This window comes from Periplaneta americana, chromosome 3, assembly GCF_040183065.1.
Source record: "Periplaneta americana isolate PAMFEO1 chromosome 3, P.americana_PAMFEO1_priV1, whole genome shotgun sequence".
In the NCBI taxonomy this organism is placed as follows: Eukaryota; Metazoa; Arthropoda; class Insecta; order Blattodea; family Blattidae; genus Periplaneta; species Periplaneta americana.
The window spans coordinates 107,716,600-107,731,197 of NC_091119.1; the positions used below are offsets into that span (position 1 = coordinate 107,716,600).

General features: G+C 36.4%; 1 protein-coding gene across 10 annotated transcripts in view; it reads right to left on the reverse strand.

Moving 5' to 3' along the window:
• Tm1 (tropomyosin 1) overlaps positions 1 to 14,598 on the reverse strand; it is a 123,275-nt gene that overhangs the window by 71,022 nt on the left and 37,655 nt on the right. For all 10 annotated transcript variants that reach the window (XM_069821206.1, XM_069821205.1, XM_069821202.1 and 7 more), the window contains exon 2: positions 13,765 to 13,909. In XM_069821206.1, coding sequence (XP_069677307.1) covers positions 13,765 to 13,878 — 114 coding nt within the window. In that variant the 5' untranslated portion in view covers positions 13,879 to 13,909. The remainder of the gene's footprint in view (positions 1 to 13,764; positions 13,910 to 14,598) is intronic.

Consider the following 14,598-nt stretch of genomic DNA (forward strand, 5'->3'; position numbering starts at 1 on the left):
ATTGTAATGCCGTCAGATGGCAAGAACGTTATCCGTGAGGACTGGCGATCTGCTTGCCAGACTGTAGTGATGAGAACTGACAGGAGATTCCGATGCCATAGATTTGACTCTCTCTCAAAAGACAGTGCATTCCTTTGTGAATATAAATTTTAACAAAATGAAATCGTCATCAAGTTGGATACGTAGATCCTGTGTTTTCTGATGCTTTATTTATTGATCGTTTCAAGATATGTTGCAGTAATTGAGAACAAAAGTGAATGCACCAACCACCAGGAATTCTTGCGGAATTAAGGTGCTTTAGGCTATCTGATTTCCACTGAACTGCTATACGCTTTCAATTTCACTAAGTGCAAGACAGTATTCATGCGCGCGGTAGCGTCACAATTAAGACGTAACGCTGCAAGCCGGAGGTTGTAGGTTCGATTCCCGATGAGACCATGGATTTTCTCCATTCATTGATCTAATCCTTCCGGCAGCACTATGGCCTTAGGGTTTACTCAGACCTCTAACTAACAGGGGTATTCTCCTGGGGGTGAAGGCGGAGGGCACGTAGGACTGACAATCCTACTGTCATTAATGCTGATTGTACAGGTGGGAGCTTTAATCTCCTGGCTCCTGTGGACTTCCAAGGCCTGTGAAGGGAGATTACTTTACAAGACAATATTTGTAAATATGTCGGTACATATTTTCGATTATAAAAGGTTCCGATATCAAATTCAGAAGCAAAAGCAATGTCGATATGGGACTATATAGAGCAGTGGTTCCCAAAGTGGGGGTCGCGAGATGATTTACTAAATAAAACAAAAAACGCCTTATTAACATATATTTATTTTGTAATTAAAAATATAACGTTGAACATAAAAATAAAAAAGTCTTTCATCTTTCAGAAATTATCAAGTAAAAAATAATGAATGTGATAAGTAGAGACGAGAATTCCATGAAAATGCATATTTTTATAGGAACATAGGACATAGTTCAAACTGAGTACTTATCCATTTCATTACTTTTCGGTTCCAAAAATGTGTACTTTTCCCATGCATATTTGCATGTTTTGGACTTTGTGGGGATAAAAACATGCACAATGCATATTCAAGCAATTTTTAGCTTAATAATGCATATAATATACAATATATTCAGTTTAAATGCATGTTTTAATGCTTTTGAGTGGACACCTCAGTTTCTCGAATTTTATACCTCTTATTTTAACTTCAGGAATCGGAATTGAAGGAGGAAAAGAAAAAATAACTAAATAACAGAAAAATGAAATAAAATGTTAACACTTTCACAATAAGATGTTAGAGGATCTTCCCTGGACGAAAGTTCACTTTCACAACTCTTTACCCAGGACTCTGTACAGACTGCGTGTCATAAATGGATTGATTACGTAGGATATTTTAAGAATAGTAGAGAGGAAATATAGAGGGTTCAAGAAAACTTCAGACAAATAACTTGGATCAAAAGCACCTTCTTTCAGGGAGGTTGTAAATTCTCCCCCTTTTCCAGTACTAGTAGCAATTTAGATTCTTCTAAGATTGGAATCATTCGCTAAACTGCCTTTGTATAATTCCATACATCCCTCAGTTATGCACATGGGAAAGTTGGTGTAGCGGCGAAAAACAAACTGTACAGGGCCATAAATGCGAAACCGGGGTACGGATTCTTTTGTTCAGTGAAGAAGGTTATTTGTGGAGAAAACTTGAATGAAGAATTTGACCTGACATTGTCACAAATATGTTAATTCAATTTTGCACCTATAACTTCTTGCAATGTAGAGAAGTCATTCTCTGCCTACAAAAACATATTGACTGACAAGCGCAAGAACCTCAGAGAAACCAATTTAGAAAAGTTGTTAGGTTGTTAACTGTGCAAAAGAAAGTGAAGTGAAATAAGACATTTGGAAAAAAAAATGAAAGTGCATATTTTAATGTATTTTTCGCTTAATCATGCATGTTTCATAGTTCGATAGTGCATGAATGCATGCATATTTTGGGATTTTATAATGCATGAAATTCTCGTCTATAGTGATAAGTGTGCCTGTTTTTCAGAGCGTAGGCTCTTAAATCTGGACTAAATATTCGAAACACATACAGTGATATCATTTCCAAATTCGAGATTTCTCGCGCTTGTTTTGGTGGAAATCATAGAGAAGAAACTTAATTTGCACGAATACGAGGTTGAAAACTTTATAAAAAATTTAAGAGCTCCTTTTGCAAAATCGAGGTATTCGTTTGATGCAAAACTGGTCAACACTACGAAAAAAAGGTCTAGTTTCAACATTGCATCAATAGTACATATTTCTATGAGTTTTTCCTACATATTTTTTTTTTGGAATTTCAGCCAATTAAACACAGCGGATTCATTATCCATCTGTGACTGTTTTGAATTTATTTCGGAAAATACTCAGGAAGCTATTGTTTAAAATCGTACTTCGGGTGATATCCACTGGTTTTTAGTAAAATGATATTTTAGTTGTTTACGATTTTACAGAGATTTTTATTTTTGGAATGGAGTCAAGAACCGATACGGTATTGAGAGGGGGCGCAAACTGAAATCTTGCCCAAAAGTGAGTCGTGCCTTCAAAAAGTTTGGGAACTACTGATACAGGACATGGTACAATGGCGTTTCGTGGTTCGTGTAAATACTGAATTCAATTATATGAACTGAACTGAACTGCTGTAAAACGCGTAGATAGCGTAATAAGAAAGTACAGATGTTGCATTATATCTCTGCCGGTGACTGACCGTTCAATTTAAAGCGACTTAGCTTGGTCGTGGGCGTCAGAGTAGGCTACTAAAAATCAAAGCAAAAGGTATCTAGTTGCGTTCATTCCAATGCTCTGGTCACTCCTTGCTTCAGTGTAAGATGAGAGTTTAGACATACTTATTCTCACACATTAATACAACTTTTGCTATCTCTATTACCCCTCACCGCATATTGTGACGTTACCGGTACTCAGAGATAATGATATAATAAAAGATTTGTATATGTCAACTTTGTGGCACTCAATGTTTTTCTGTTCCGTTTAAAGAGGGGCTGTGTAATCTAACGGTGAACTATTAGTACATAATTATAATATGTTGAGTCCATATCCAAAGTCCCAGATACCGGCCATTCCTAACCTAAAATTCCGTCTTGCAGAGGCATTTGCATTCCGAGCAAGTCACAAGGCCAACAGCATTAACAGACGCATCCATCACATGCGTTAAGGAGGCCATGCTACGCAGTCATTCGTCTTCGCTCTCGTTTGTTTAGTAGCTGATGGCAGACGTGTACCAGATCTACGGAACCTTAATTCACGGGTTATTTTGATCGGTTGTGTCCAGGAAATCTAACCTTAACGGCTTCTTTAAGAAAATAAAACAATGATTACTAATACTGATGAAATAGTATTTGCAGCAAAATGTTTCGAAAACAGTGTTTTTATTTCCATCTTTCGACGGAATTTGACTTCGAAATCTAAGTGTATATGTTTATATCCGAGCTATGTAAAGATTTTCATGCTGGCGTGAACTGTAATTCTGAATATTCCCTTTCATATATGTCCAACGAATCATCTTTCTCCGTACAAATTTTCGTGGAGCTCGAGTTTTGACAGTCGATCTTGGCGATTTGAATAATGTGCAAGAAGCAGAACGGTAATATGGATAGAGAAATCGGAAGCAGATTGTCCCGATTTCTGGTCTTTAAAAAGTGTCTAGTCCGAAAAGGAAAAAAAGTCGCCTAACTGCTAATTTTGAACACATGGATAAAAATAAACTATGATAGCTCAAATAGTACATTTTTGCTTTCTTTACGAAACAATGTGTGCACAAACCGGTGTATTTTTTCTGTGCTTTCATTACACCGGGATTGTCTTAAAACAATAATTAATTCGATTATCCTAGTAAAATGAAAAAATATATCTTAACTAAATTGATTGTATTTTAAAATACGAAAATTCTGTGTATATTCAGTTTCATTCAGTTCGATTAATACTGGTATATCACAAAAATATGAATAGCTTAAGAAGTCTCAAGTGTGTATAAAGTACTTCAAAACATTCTACGCCTGTTTTAGTATCTAATTTAAGAAGTTATCAACAACAAAATCGACATAAAAATTGACTCTCATTTCTCATATATAAAATATTTAAAGATGAATATATCGTCGGTTTACAAACAAAACACATTAAATGATGATAAGTGAAACAGAGAAAAATTCTCTCCGGCACCGGGATTTGAACCCGGGTTTTCAGCTCTACGTGCTGACGCTCTATCCACTAAGCCACACCGGATTCCCACCCCGATATCGGATCGAATCCTTTCAGTTTAAGTTCCACCTCTTGGGTTCCTTCTAGTGGCCTACCCTCATGCACTGCGTCATAGATGTACGACAGTGGCACAATGTCCATACATGTGCAGAGGTGCATTCGTTATGAGTGACTAACTGGCCGGGATCCGACGGAGTAAGCGCCGTCTTAAATCACTGATTATTATTCGCATATCATATATTAGTACGATGTACCGAAGTACATATGATATTTCCGTGCAGAAATTCTGCGTCATCATATGATGATGGATGACTGGAACAGAGAAAAATTCTCTTCGGCACCGGGATTTGATCCCGGGTTTTCAGCTCTACGTGCTGACGCTCTATCCACTAAGTCACACCGGATTCCCAACCCGATGTCGGATCGAATCCTCTCCGTCGGATCCCGGCCACTTAGTCACTCATAAAGTGTGCATCTCTGCACATGTGTGGACATTGTGCCACTGTCATACATCTATGACGCAGTGCATGAGGGTAAGCCACTAGAGGGAACCCAAGAGGTGAAACTTAAACTGAGAGGATTCGATCCGACATAATAACAGGCATTTCCCATATTTATTCTGTGTTTAATTTCCTCCCGAATATCATTTATATTTGTTACTGTTGCTCCAAGATATTTGAACTTCTCCACCCCTTCAAAGGATAAATTTCCAATTTCTATATTTCCATTTCGTACAATATTCTCGTCACGAGACATAACCATATACTTTGTCTTTTCGGGATTTACTTCCAAACCTATCTCTTTACTTGCTTCCAGTAAAATTCCCGCATTTTCCCTAATCGTTTGTGGATTTTCTCCTAACATATTCACGTCATCCGCATAGACAAGCAGCTGATGTAACCCGTTCAATTCCAAACCCTCTCTGTTATCCTGGACTTTTCTAATGGCATACTCTGGAGCAAAGTGAAAAAGTAAAGGTGATAGTGCATCTCCTTGCTTTAGCCCACAGGGAATTGGAAAAGCATCTGACAGAAACTGATCTATACGAACTCTGCTGTACGTTTCACTGAGACACATTTTAATTAATCGAACTAGTTTCTTGGGAATATCAAATTCAATAAGAATATAATATAAAACTTCTTTCTTAACCGAGTCATATGCCTTTTTTAAATCTATGAATAACTAATGCACTGTACCCTTATACTCCCATTTCTTCTCCATTATCTGTCGAATACAAAATATCTGATCAATAGTTGATCTATTACGCCTAAAACCGCACTGATGATCCCCAATAATTTCATCTAGATATGGAGTTAATCTTCTCAAAAGAATATTGGACACAATTTTGTACGACGTCACAAAAGTGAATTCCTCGAAAGTTACTACAGTTAGTCCTGTCCCCCTTCTTAAAAATAGGTACGATTATGGACTCCTTCCATTGTTCTGGTACAATTTCCCTTTCCCAAATAGCAAGTACAAGCTTATAAATTTAGTTAAATAATGCGCTTCCACCCTCTTGTAGTAATTCTGCTGGAATTTGATCGCTACCTGGAGACATAATTTTTCAGATTTTCTATCGCAATTTCGACTTCAGAAAGTGTGGGTTCGGGTATAAATGGCTCAGCAGTTTGTATTTCAATTTCGTCCCAATCATTTCTATTTGGCCTATGTATATTTAGTAGTTATATATATATATATATATGCCTACATCGAATTTATATGCATTTTAATTACCTAACGATAATTATTAAATGCAAAACTGCAGCACAACTCGCTATTTGTTTCTGAGTCATAGTTTCGCATTATTTCCCAGTGGTAAATTTGTTTACGAATCCATTACATTTATGGGATACGCTGTATATGGCCGAGAGTTCTGATGTATGAGTCAGTCTATGTATGGTGCGAGATCACTTTATTTGGGCCTTCATCTAATAACTGTAAATCATATTTTTCATTTTCGCTTTTGGTTTGACGAGTTTCCATGACAACGCGGTCCTTGAGGTTTCGCGGCGCGTGTCAATCGTCATTTGTCTTCAACGTCAGCAAGCTTAATCTGTAGCATTAAGCTGCGTGTTCGTAACGGGTATACAGTAGATACATCTTTGTCAGGATTGCGCATCCGCCTGTCTATAACAACATTTTAAAACAAATTTGCAGTCATTTCATTTAGATAGATCATAACATATAGGCCTATGCTGTCTCCAAAAAAAATATATAGCGCAATATTAAAGATATCCATTATATTTTTTACTACGTAAGAATTTAAATTATAAATAAGCTTCCAAACTTATAGAAGTGGTACTGCACAGTGCACCGAATAAAAGTATTTTAAAAGTTTTATTTTATAGCCTATTGCTCTTTCATTTTTATGTACGAGGGAGAGTCAAACAGTAGCCTTAATAACTGTTTCATTAATGGAATATGTACAACAACACTACAAACACTTCATCACTTTTCAATATAGTATAACAGGAACACTCGCATTGAACGTAATGGGGACTATGTTAAAATGTGATCAAGTTTTGTACTCTTATTGTACATATTCAATTAATAAAACAATTATTAAGGTTACTTTTTGACTCTCCCTCGTATTAAAATAGCCAATAATGTTTTTTAAACAAACGTTGCAACCAAAAAAGTGGCATATGGAACAAAGAGAAAATATTCTAACCAGAACATACTACTGAACACATTTTCGTTTGCTGATGATCTCCTGGAAGTATTAATTCTGAAGACAATCTGCAAATAGCAGTGCACAATTTAGGCTAAGTAATATCAGCAAATACAAACATGGTGATTTCGACAAAAAAAGAAACTAAGTTTCCGTTTCATAGCAACACAGAATGTACGAACAAAAATAATAATAAAATATGGAGTTATAGAGTAAGTGGGGTTTTTATCTAGGTTGCAATCTCATGTACTTAAAATTCACCAATAGGCCTATAGAAAAACAATTAGATATTAAAATGTTTATAGGAACGATGAAACGAACTATAATGAGTAAGATCAGACCACATATAACTTTAAAGTTTTATAGAACTGTGGTCATTCCAACAGATAAAATCATCAGATTCATGGACACCCACAACAACACAAAAGAGAAGGATTGGAGCAGCGAAAAAGCAATTTTTACTTTCTCTGACAAACATAGGCGAAAGAAAAAAAATGCAAGAATAATAGTATCATAGACACAATACGCATCTATCAACAAAGATGGTGCGAGCATATAGGCCGAAAGTTTTATAGAACTATGGTCATTCCAACATTGTTGTATAAATCAGATTCATGGACACCTATAACAACACAAAAGAGAAGGATTGAAGCAGCGGAAAATCAATTTTTAATTCCTCTGGCTGGATATTATTTGAACATAAGCGAAACAAGAAAATATGCAAGAACTTAAGATGAATAATAGTACGCATCTCTCAACAAAGATGGTGCGAACATGTAAGCCGAAAGACAGATCAACGTATTCTATACAGAATGCATTACTACAATCCAGCTGGCAGAAGAAATGTTAGAAGACCACGTCAAAATGGCGTGACCAAATCTGAATCAAGGAGACGGAACAGGCTTAATGATCTAATCCTTGTAGTTACGATGATGATAAAACTGTGGCAACTGGTCAGATCAATGTTTCAACTTGTTTTAATCTCTGGCAACAACTAACTGTGAGCATGCAAGAAACTTCTCCATAATTTCTAAATCCGTCAAACAATTTAAGAGAAACGTGTAGACGGTCTGACAAAAAAGACAGACATGTATACTAACGCAAACTGTAACGCAAGCAGAAACTACAGTTCATAGCTGCACGTACTTCATTTTTTAATAATTGAATCCAGTCTTGCGGTTGTCTTAGCGATTGAACAGCATGGCTGCCGATGATTGCCCCAATACTTTTATCTCCACTTATGCGTTACGCTTACCATTAAATATATAAAAAACAGTTCCGAACAAAATACCACATGGCTTGGTGGGAAGTACATCGACAAAGTGTCGCGAGTGATCTAATTAAGCTGGTATGACGCAAACCTTCAATAGAAATAAAAATGTGCAACGTAAATCACAAGTGATTCGTGAACTACAGAAACCCGACAAGTCACATTTTTCTCAAATTCAGTTTTTCATTTGGCTGTAAGTGATACAGAAATCTCATGTACGCCGTGTGGCTCAGAAGGTAGACTGGAGGTCGGGGGTTCGATCCCGGGTGGTGACGAGATCTTGTCGTTGCCAAGCTTCCAGAACGGCTCTGAGGTTCACCCAACCTCCTATAAAATTGAGTACCGGGTCTTTCCTGAGGATAAAAGGCGGCCGGAGCGTGGTGCTGACCACACCACCTCATTCTAATGCCGACATCAAGAAAGCATGGGGCTCTACCTCCATGTTCCCCAAGTGCCTTCATAGCATGTGGAGGGGCTACCTTTACCTTTATAGAAATTCCACACGTCCAGTGCTCAGTGTACATTTCACAGCAATAAGTTAATGTGAATTTGAGGAAACTGCAGGAACACCACAAATCCAGGGCATATGGAATTTTTTAGAAACTAAACAAAATTCAGTTTAATTTTCTTTGTTTTTTTTTTTTTTTTACAGGATTAAATAAATTTTGAAGAATTAAATATGCTATTCACATAATTTTACATTTTTGAAGGTCTGTGTACTTTTTAATTTCTTGGCTTAAATATAGATTTAAAGTTCTTTACAGCATAAAGAAAATTGTTCCTCTCCGTCTTCTTCACCTAAAAGTTGTTTTAAAGAAATAAAGAGATTTTATAGTCATGAGCTGCAGAAACCTTACATGTCCACGCAATTCAGATTTTTTTCCGGAAAATACTAAATAAAAATAAAATTCGTGTATATCAAACATACCAACTTATTATTGTGCTTTAATAAAAAATAATCACTTCAAAACACCAAACGCTTTTGAAGATAATCAGTTTTTCTACCTCCTGAAAATTTTATTCAAATGGACATGGACTTAAACGGATAGGGAAAGAGACCTGACGAAGTACAGTTGCTATGAAGAACATCTCCTATTTGAGTAGTTGATAAATGTAAAATAAATTACAGACAACAACCTTTTTATGGTCTGAAGATATATTTTAATTGAGCGGCTTTTAATTGCCTAATAATGAAAATGTAAATCAATATTAAATAAATAATTTCCAGAATTATATCCGAAATAATATTCCATATACTTTTATTTCCTTACTTAATAATTTTTATGTTTTTATTAAATAAATATTTTGAATAAACACTGAATACTGACCACGGTTTCAAAGGAAAGGCTGTACACAAGCCAAACGACATCTCAAAAACAAATTACTCTTTTCCAAGTTGGTATAAACTCCCACTGCATTTCTGTGAAAATCTCGAAATCGATTCCTCTGCAGAACAAAAATATTTTCTCTATACGTCATGCAGCAGAAAGGAAATGTGAATTTGCAGCGTGAATAAATTAAATGTGTGTGGAGCTGTAGAGAATATAACTATATTTCTGCGTATCTTCTCTGAACAAAGAATCTGCCTATATGAAGAAACAGATGCTTATCAGTTATCAAACTACAGAGTGTCCGCCTGAAACAGGTTTCGTTCAGGTAAATTACGTAGGCCTTTTATTGTTATGGATCGAAAGCAAGTGTCATGGAAATAATGTGTACATTTCCCCTGGATTGAGCGTGAGAAGGTTTTGTGATATATAGTAGAGACAGATGACATAGGCTTAAGGGACGTCACAGCTAACTTACATTCAGTGTAGTACAGTTTAGTTCATGGCAATGCAGTACCCACTAGAACAGCGAATCTACAAATCATAAGTAGGTAACTTATATTACAAAGAAATCGTACAAAAAGTGTCGTGCTATATTCCTACTGAAATATCCAGGCGTTCAAGAACCATTTGATTTAATTAAACTTTTTGAAGGTGCGACCCACTTTTTAGGCGAGACATTTGTTTGCGGCCTCCACTATCGTACCGGTACTTAACCCCATTCGAAAATACAAATCCCTGTAAAAACGAAAACAACGATCATTTTATTTAAAATCAGTGGCTAACACCCAACTTTTAATGTACCGGTTCCTGCAAGATGAAAAATCGGAAAATGCAAACCTATCTTCCAATAAAATTTTCTTTGGTTCCTTAGACCAGTGGTTCCCAACCTTTTTTGACTGACGACACACTTTACCGAACGTCCACGATATCGCGACACACTTATTTGTTTTTTATTAGTAATAATACTAATATAATAATAACAATCAGTCACAATGACTTTGAAAACGGCAGTTCTAAATATCTTTTTAGTTTATTAGACACCATCGACTGATTTGACAAAACATTTCTGCATATAAGACACTCGGGATTTTGTTTATATTCATCTCCACGCCACGTAAAACCATATTGAAAGTATTCATCGCTATATTTACGAAACGCAGTACGTTTTTGTGAACGCTGAGGGAATTTTCGCTCATATTATTTGAGTTAGCACTGCTGTGATCTAACCCAGAAGTCGATTCAGATTGTCTTTTTCGAATTCAAAATTGGTCCATGATAAAATCTAAATAGTCCGACTATTTTATCAAAAGTGTTTTATCACCAGCTCACACGTACCTACTATATACTGAAACTGACCAATATGTTCTGACGATTCTAAACTCTGTTTCATACTAAGTGGGAAGAGTAAACGAATTACTAAGTATTGTTGCAGATGTTCACTTTCATTCGAATTATCGCCAGACAGAAAAATTGAACTGAACATTGTTGCAGGTCTTCACATTTCATTGGTAAAGTCTGTCTCAAAATAAAATGTACCATATCAAAGACTTCGTTGTAAATAAAAAAAAATGCGTTGTAAAGAGACTTTCTGGATGGCATAAAATTTATTTTTCAATTCCAAAATTTCGCGACACACACCATGAAACTGCGCGACACACCGGTTGGGTACCCCTGCCTTAGACTAGCCTTCCTTGCTGACATATTTTTTTAACATTTACATGCTTTGAATGGTAATTTGCGATGCCAAGATGTTAATAAAGTATAACAACAGCCAGAGATAAAATCGACGAATTTATAAACAAACTTGATTTTTGGTTGACATCACATGACAAAAAGGAATGTGATTCATTCCAGCGTATTAAAGAACTCGTGGAAAATTTAGCTACACGACAAACACTGAATTAGTTTCTGCGTAAATGCAATTAAGTTTCCACAATTTCACACAACAGTTTTCTTTTTTTAGTATTTTCCTGAATAAACTTAAAGCAATTAAGACAGTCACCGATGGATACTGAATCCGTTTTTAGACAGTTGCGTTCAATGGCTGAAATTACATATGAAACAAAGAGTCAAAATGAAGATATGAGAAGAAACATCTGAAGGAAGTGAAATAAAGATAGGAGTACGACATCGGCATGAATCGGGTATCGGCATAACTTAGATGGAAAGCGCGCTCAGCGCACAAAGCTGAATGGTCCTGTGTTCGATTCTCGGTGCCGGAACGATTTTTCTCCAATAATAGGTACACTATTTAAAATAATTCTTGGAGGTTTTTCTCTTTTTAATATTTAAACATTTGTCTGAAAAAAGTTCGTATTTGAGATAAAGTTTTGTAGGTAATCATTAATCTGAAGTAAATGTGCTGAAACCATATTATATATAGGCTACCGTTTCTCACGCAATGAAATCCAAGGAGATAGGCATACTCTTTACAGCCGATTTTTTAAAAATAAATAATAATTTTGTGCAATTTTGGCATAAAGACATCAAATGAACTGAATTTGTGTACTGGACACTCTTCCTAGGTATCAACGTCAGCCGGGAATAATATAATAGTTCAAGACGAAGAGGTGTAATATTACAAAAGCAACGTAGCCTTCAGCGGAGACAAGTGCGTTTACTATGCTCACTACAAATTTTACTTTCATAATATTCTTTTTTTTTTCCACAATTTACGTATTCAGTAATGCTATTATTTTGGTGTTCAATTAAGGTTCAACAACATAAAATTAAGTTTCATTTCAAAATGAGACTATAATTTTCTGAATATTTTCCACCTTCATAAATGAAATTCAAAATGATGTAAATAAAATTTATATACGATGTCCATTTTATAGATGAGCATTTTTGTTTCCAAGTGAAAGAGTCTTAAAATAAATTCTGAACATTAAAATTCAACAGCTGACTACTTTTCTCACAGTATTAACTTCAAGGGAAGAGTAGTGGCGGGTTTTGTGTGAAGACAGATCTGGTTTCGAATTGTTCCATAGCCCCCTCCCCCAAATTAAATCACGACTATTCGAAGGTTGCACCTCCCCTCGTCATCAGATTAAGAGGAAAAGGAATAGAACTGCAAGATGATTAGGAAAAGAGGTGAAAGAGAAAAATAACAGGAAGAGAATGTGAATATAAGAGGAACAAGATGGAAAGGAGAAGAAGGAAAGTAGAAGAGGAAAAGTAGAAAGAGGATAGAAAACGTAAGAGAAGTGGGAGAAGTAGGACAAAAATAATGTAGGCCTAATAGTAGGGAAGAAAGAGAACTAGAGAAGAAAATAGAGAGAAAGAGGGGAAGAAATAATGAGCAGAGAGAAACGGAAGAGGAGTAGAACAAAGCGGAGTTGTGAATACTTGGACAAAAACAGGAAAAAATAGGAAAATAACAGGAGAAGAAGAGGAATAAGATGAAAACAGGAAGCAGGAGAAGACAAGAGATGAGAAGAGGTAAGGTGAGGTGAGAGAAGAGAAGAGAAGAGAAGAGAAGAGAAGAGAAGAGAAGAGAAGAGAAGAGAAGAGAAGAGAAGAGAAGAGAAGAGAAGAGAAGAGAAGAGAAGAGAAGAGAAGAGAAGAGAAGAGAAGAGAAGTAGTAAAGGGAAAGCATGCAAAGAGAAGAGAAGAGAACTGGAAGGATAGTAGGGAAAGAAGAGGAAGTGTAGGATTATAAGGTAGAACAAAAGAGGAAAAGAGGATAGAAAGAGGAGTAGTAGAAGACCAAGAATTAGGGAAGGAAGAACAGGAAGAAAAGAAGAGTAGAAAAGAAAGTTTGAACAGCAGGAAAATAAAAATAAAAATGAGAAGAGATTGAATACAAGAAATCCCACTGATCGGGATCTTTACAACCGAACTTAGAAATCCTTCCTTTCCCTTGTCTTCTTCGCCTCATGAGTTAGGGCCCCGTACTGGAAATGTCGTGATTTATGTTACAGAACTTAGCTACTACTTTTAATTATTTTCATGTATACCCATTATGACGTTTGTCGCATATGAACATGTTCAACTGACCATAGATGTCCAATATTGTAACTCGTATGAGGTAACCCCTGGCGTAAGCAAACCGCAGCGCATATTCTTTAAGGTCGTTTTTCCTATTTTATATGGAAAGTTATTTACCTTAGCAGAGCATGCTTCACGTGCAACATCTCCTGGTTCTATAGGCGTTTGAACACCCATGATCTAAACTGTTGAAAAGATTCAATCGAAAGTTAGTGTAACAGACATCGTTCAAATTGTGGAAGTCCGTACGCACCTTCTCGGCCCTAAGGTTGGCGTCGCGGGCCTGCTGCTCGCAGAGAAGGGCGCGGTCCATCGCGTTGTCCTTCTCCAGCTTCATCGCCTGCATCTTCTTCTTGATCGCGTCCATGGTGGCGGCTTGGTTTGTTGCTTTCTACGGGCTGCAACACACAACACACAAGATCCTCAATACCTAGTCATACATACTCCATACACGTCACGAACGAGATAACTCGCCCGGCACAATAAAACATAGTCTACTAATGCATACTCGCACTGCATGCCAATCAGTTGTCTTGGTAACACAGAGACAAAAGAAGGCAAGACGACTTCTATCGAAGGTGGAATACAGTCTGAAGGGGAAGAGTTCGTATGAACTGGAAACACTTAAGGAACACACATCGAGTTGTGTAGTTACATTTAATGGATGCACCGTCTTCAACAGCTTCGAGGAAAGAATGAACCATGAAAAATACTGTCGGCTGACTATCAGTCTGAAGATTATCATAACACGACAATGAGTCTTCTTAGGTGCAAAGATGGGATTAACCGAATGAGAAATTAATAGGCTTTTTGTATAACGGCCATTCTCAGTTACAGAAATTTTCACCTGAATGAGATTATGATAGCAGAGCTTCAGCAGAATAGTGACTGCAAACAAAAGTACTCAGAGAAAAACTATTCTTCTTTTTTTCAACGTATATAAAATATAATCCTCAGGAGATCGATGACTAGTCTCTTCGGTGAAAACCCGATAGTTCACTGAGTTAAGGATGGACTTTCTTTTTCAATAGCATGGATAACTACGAATTTTTGTTTGAATTCCCTGCCTATTTTAAGATTTTCCTTC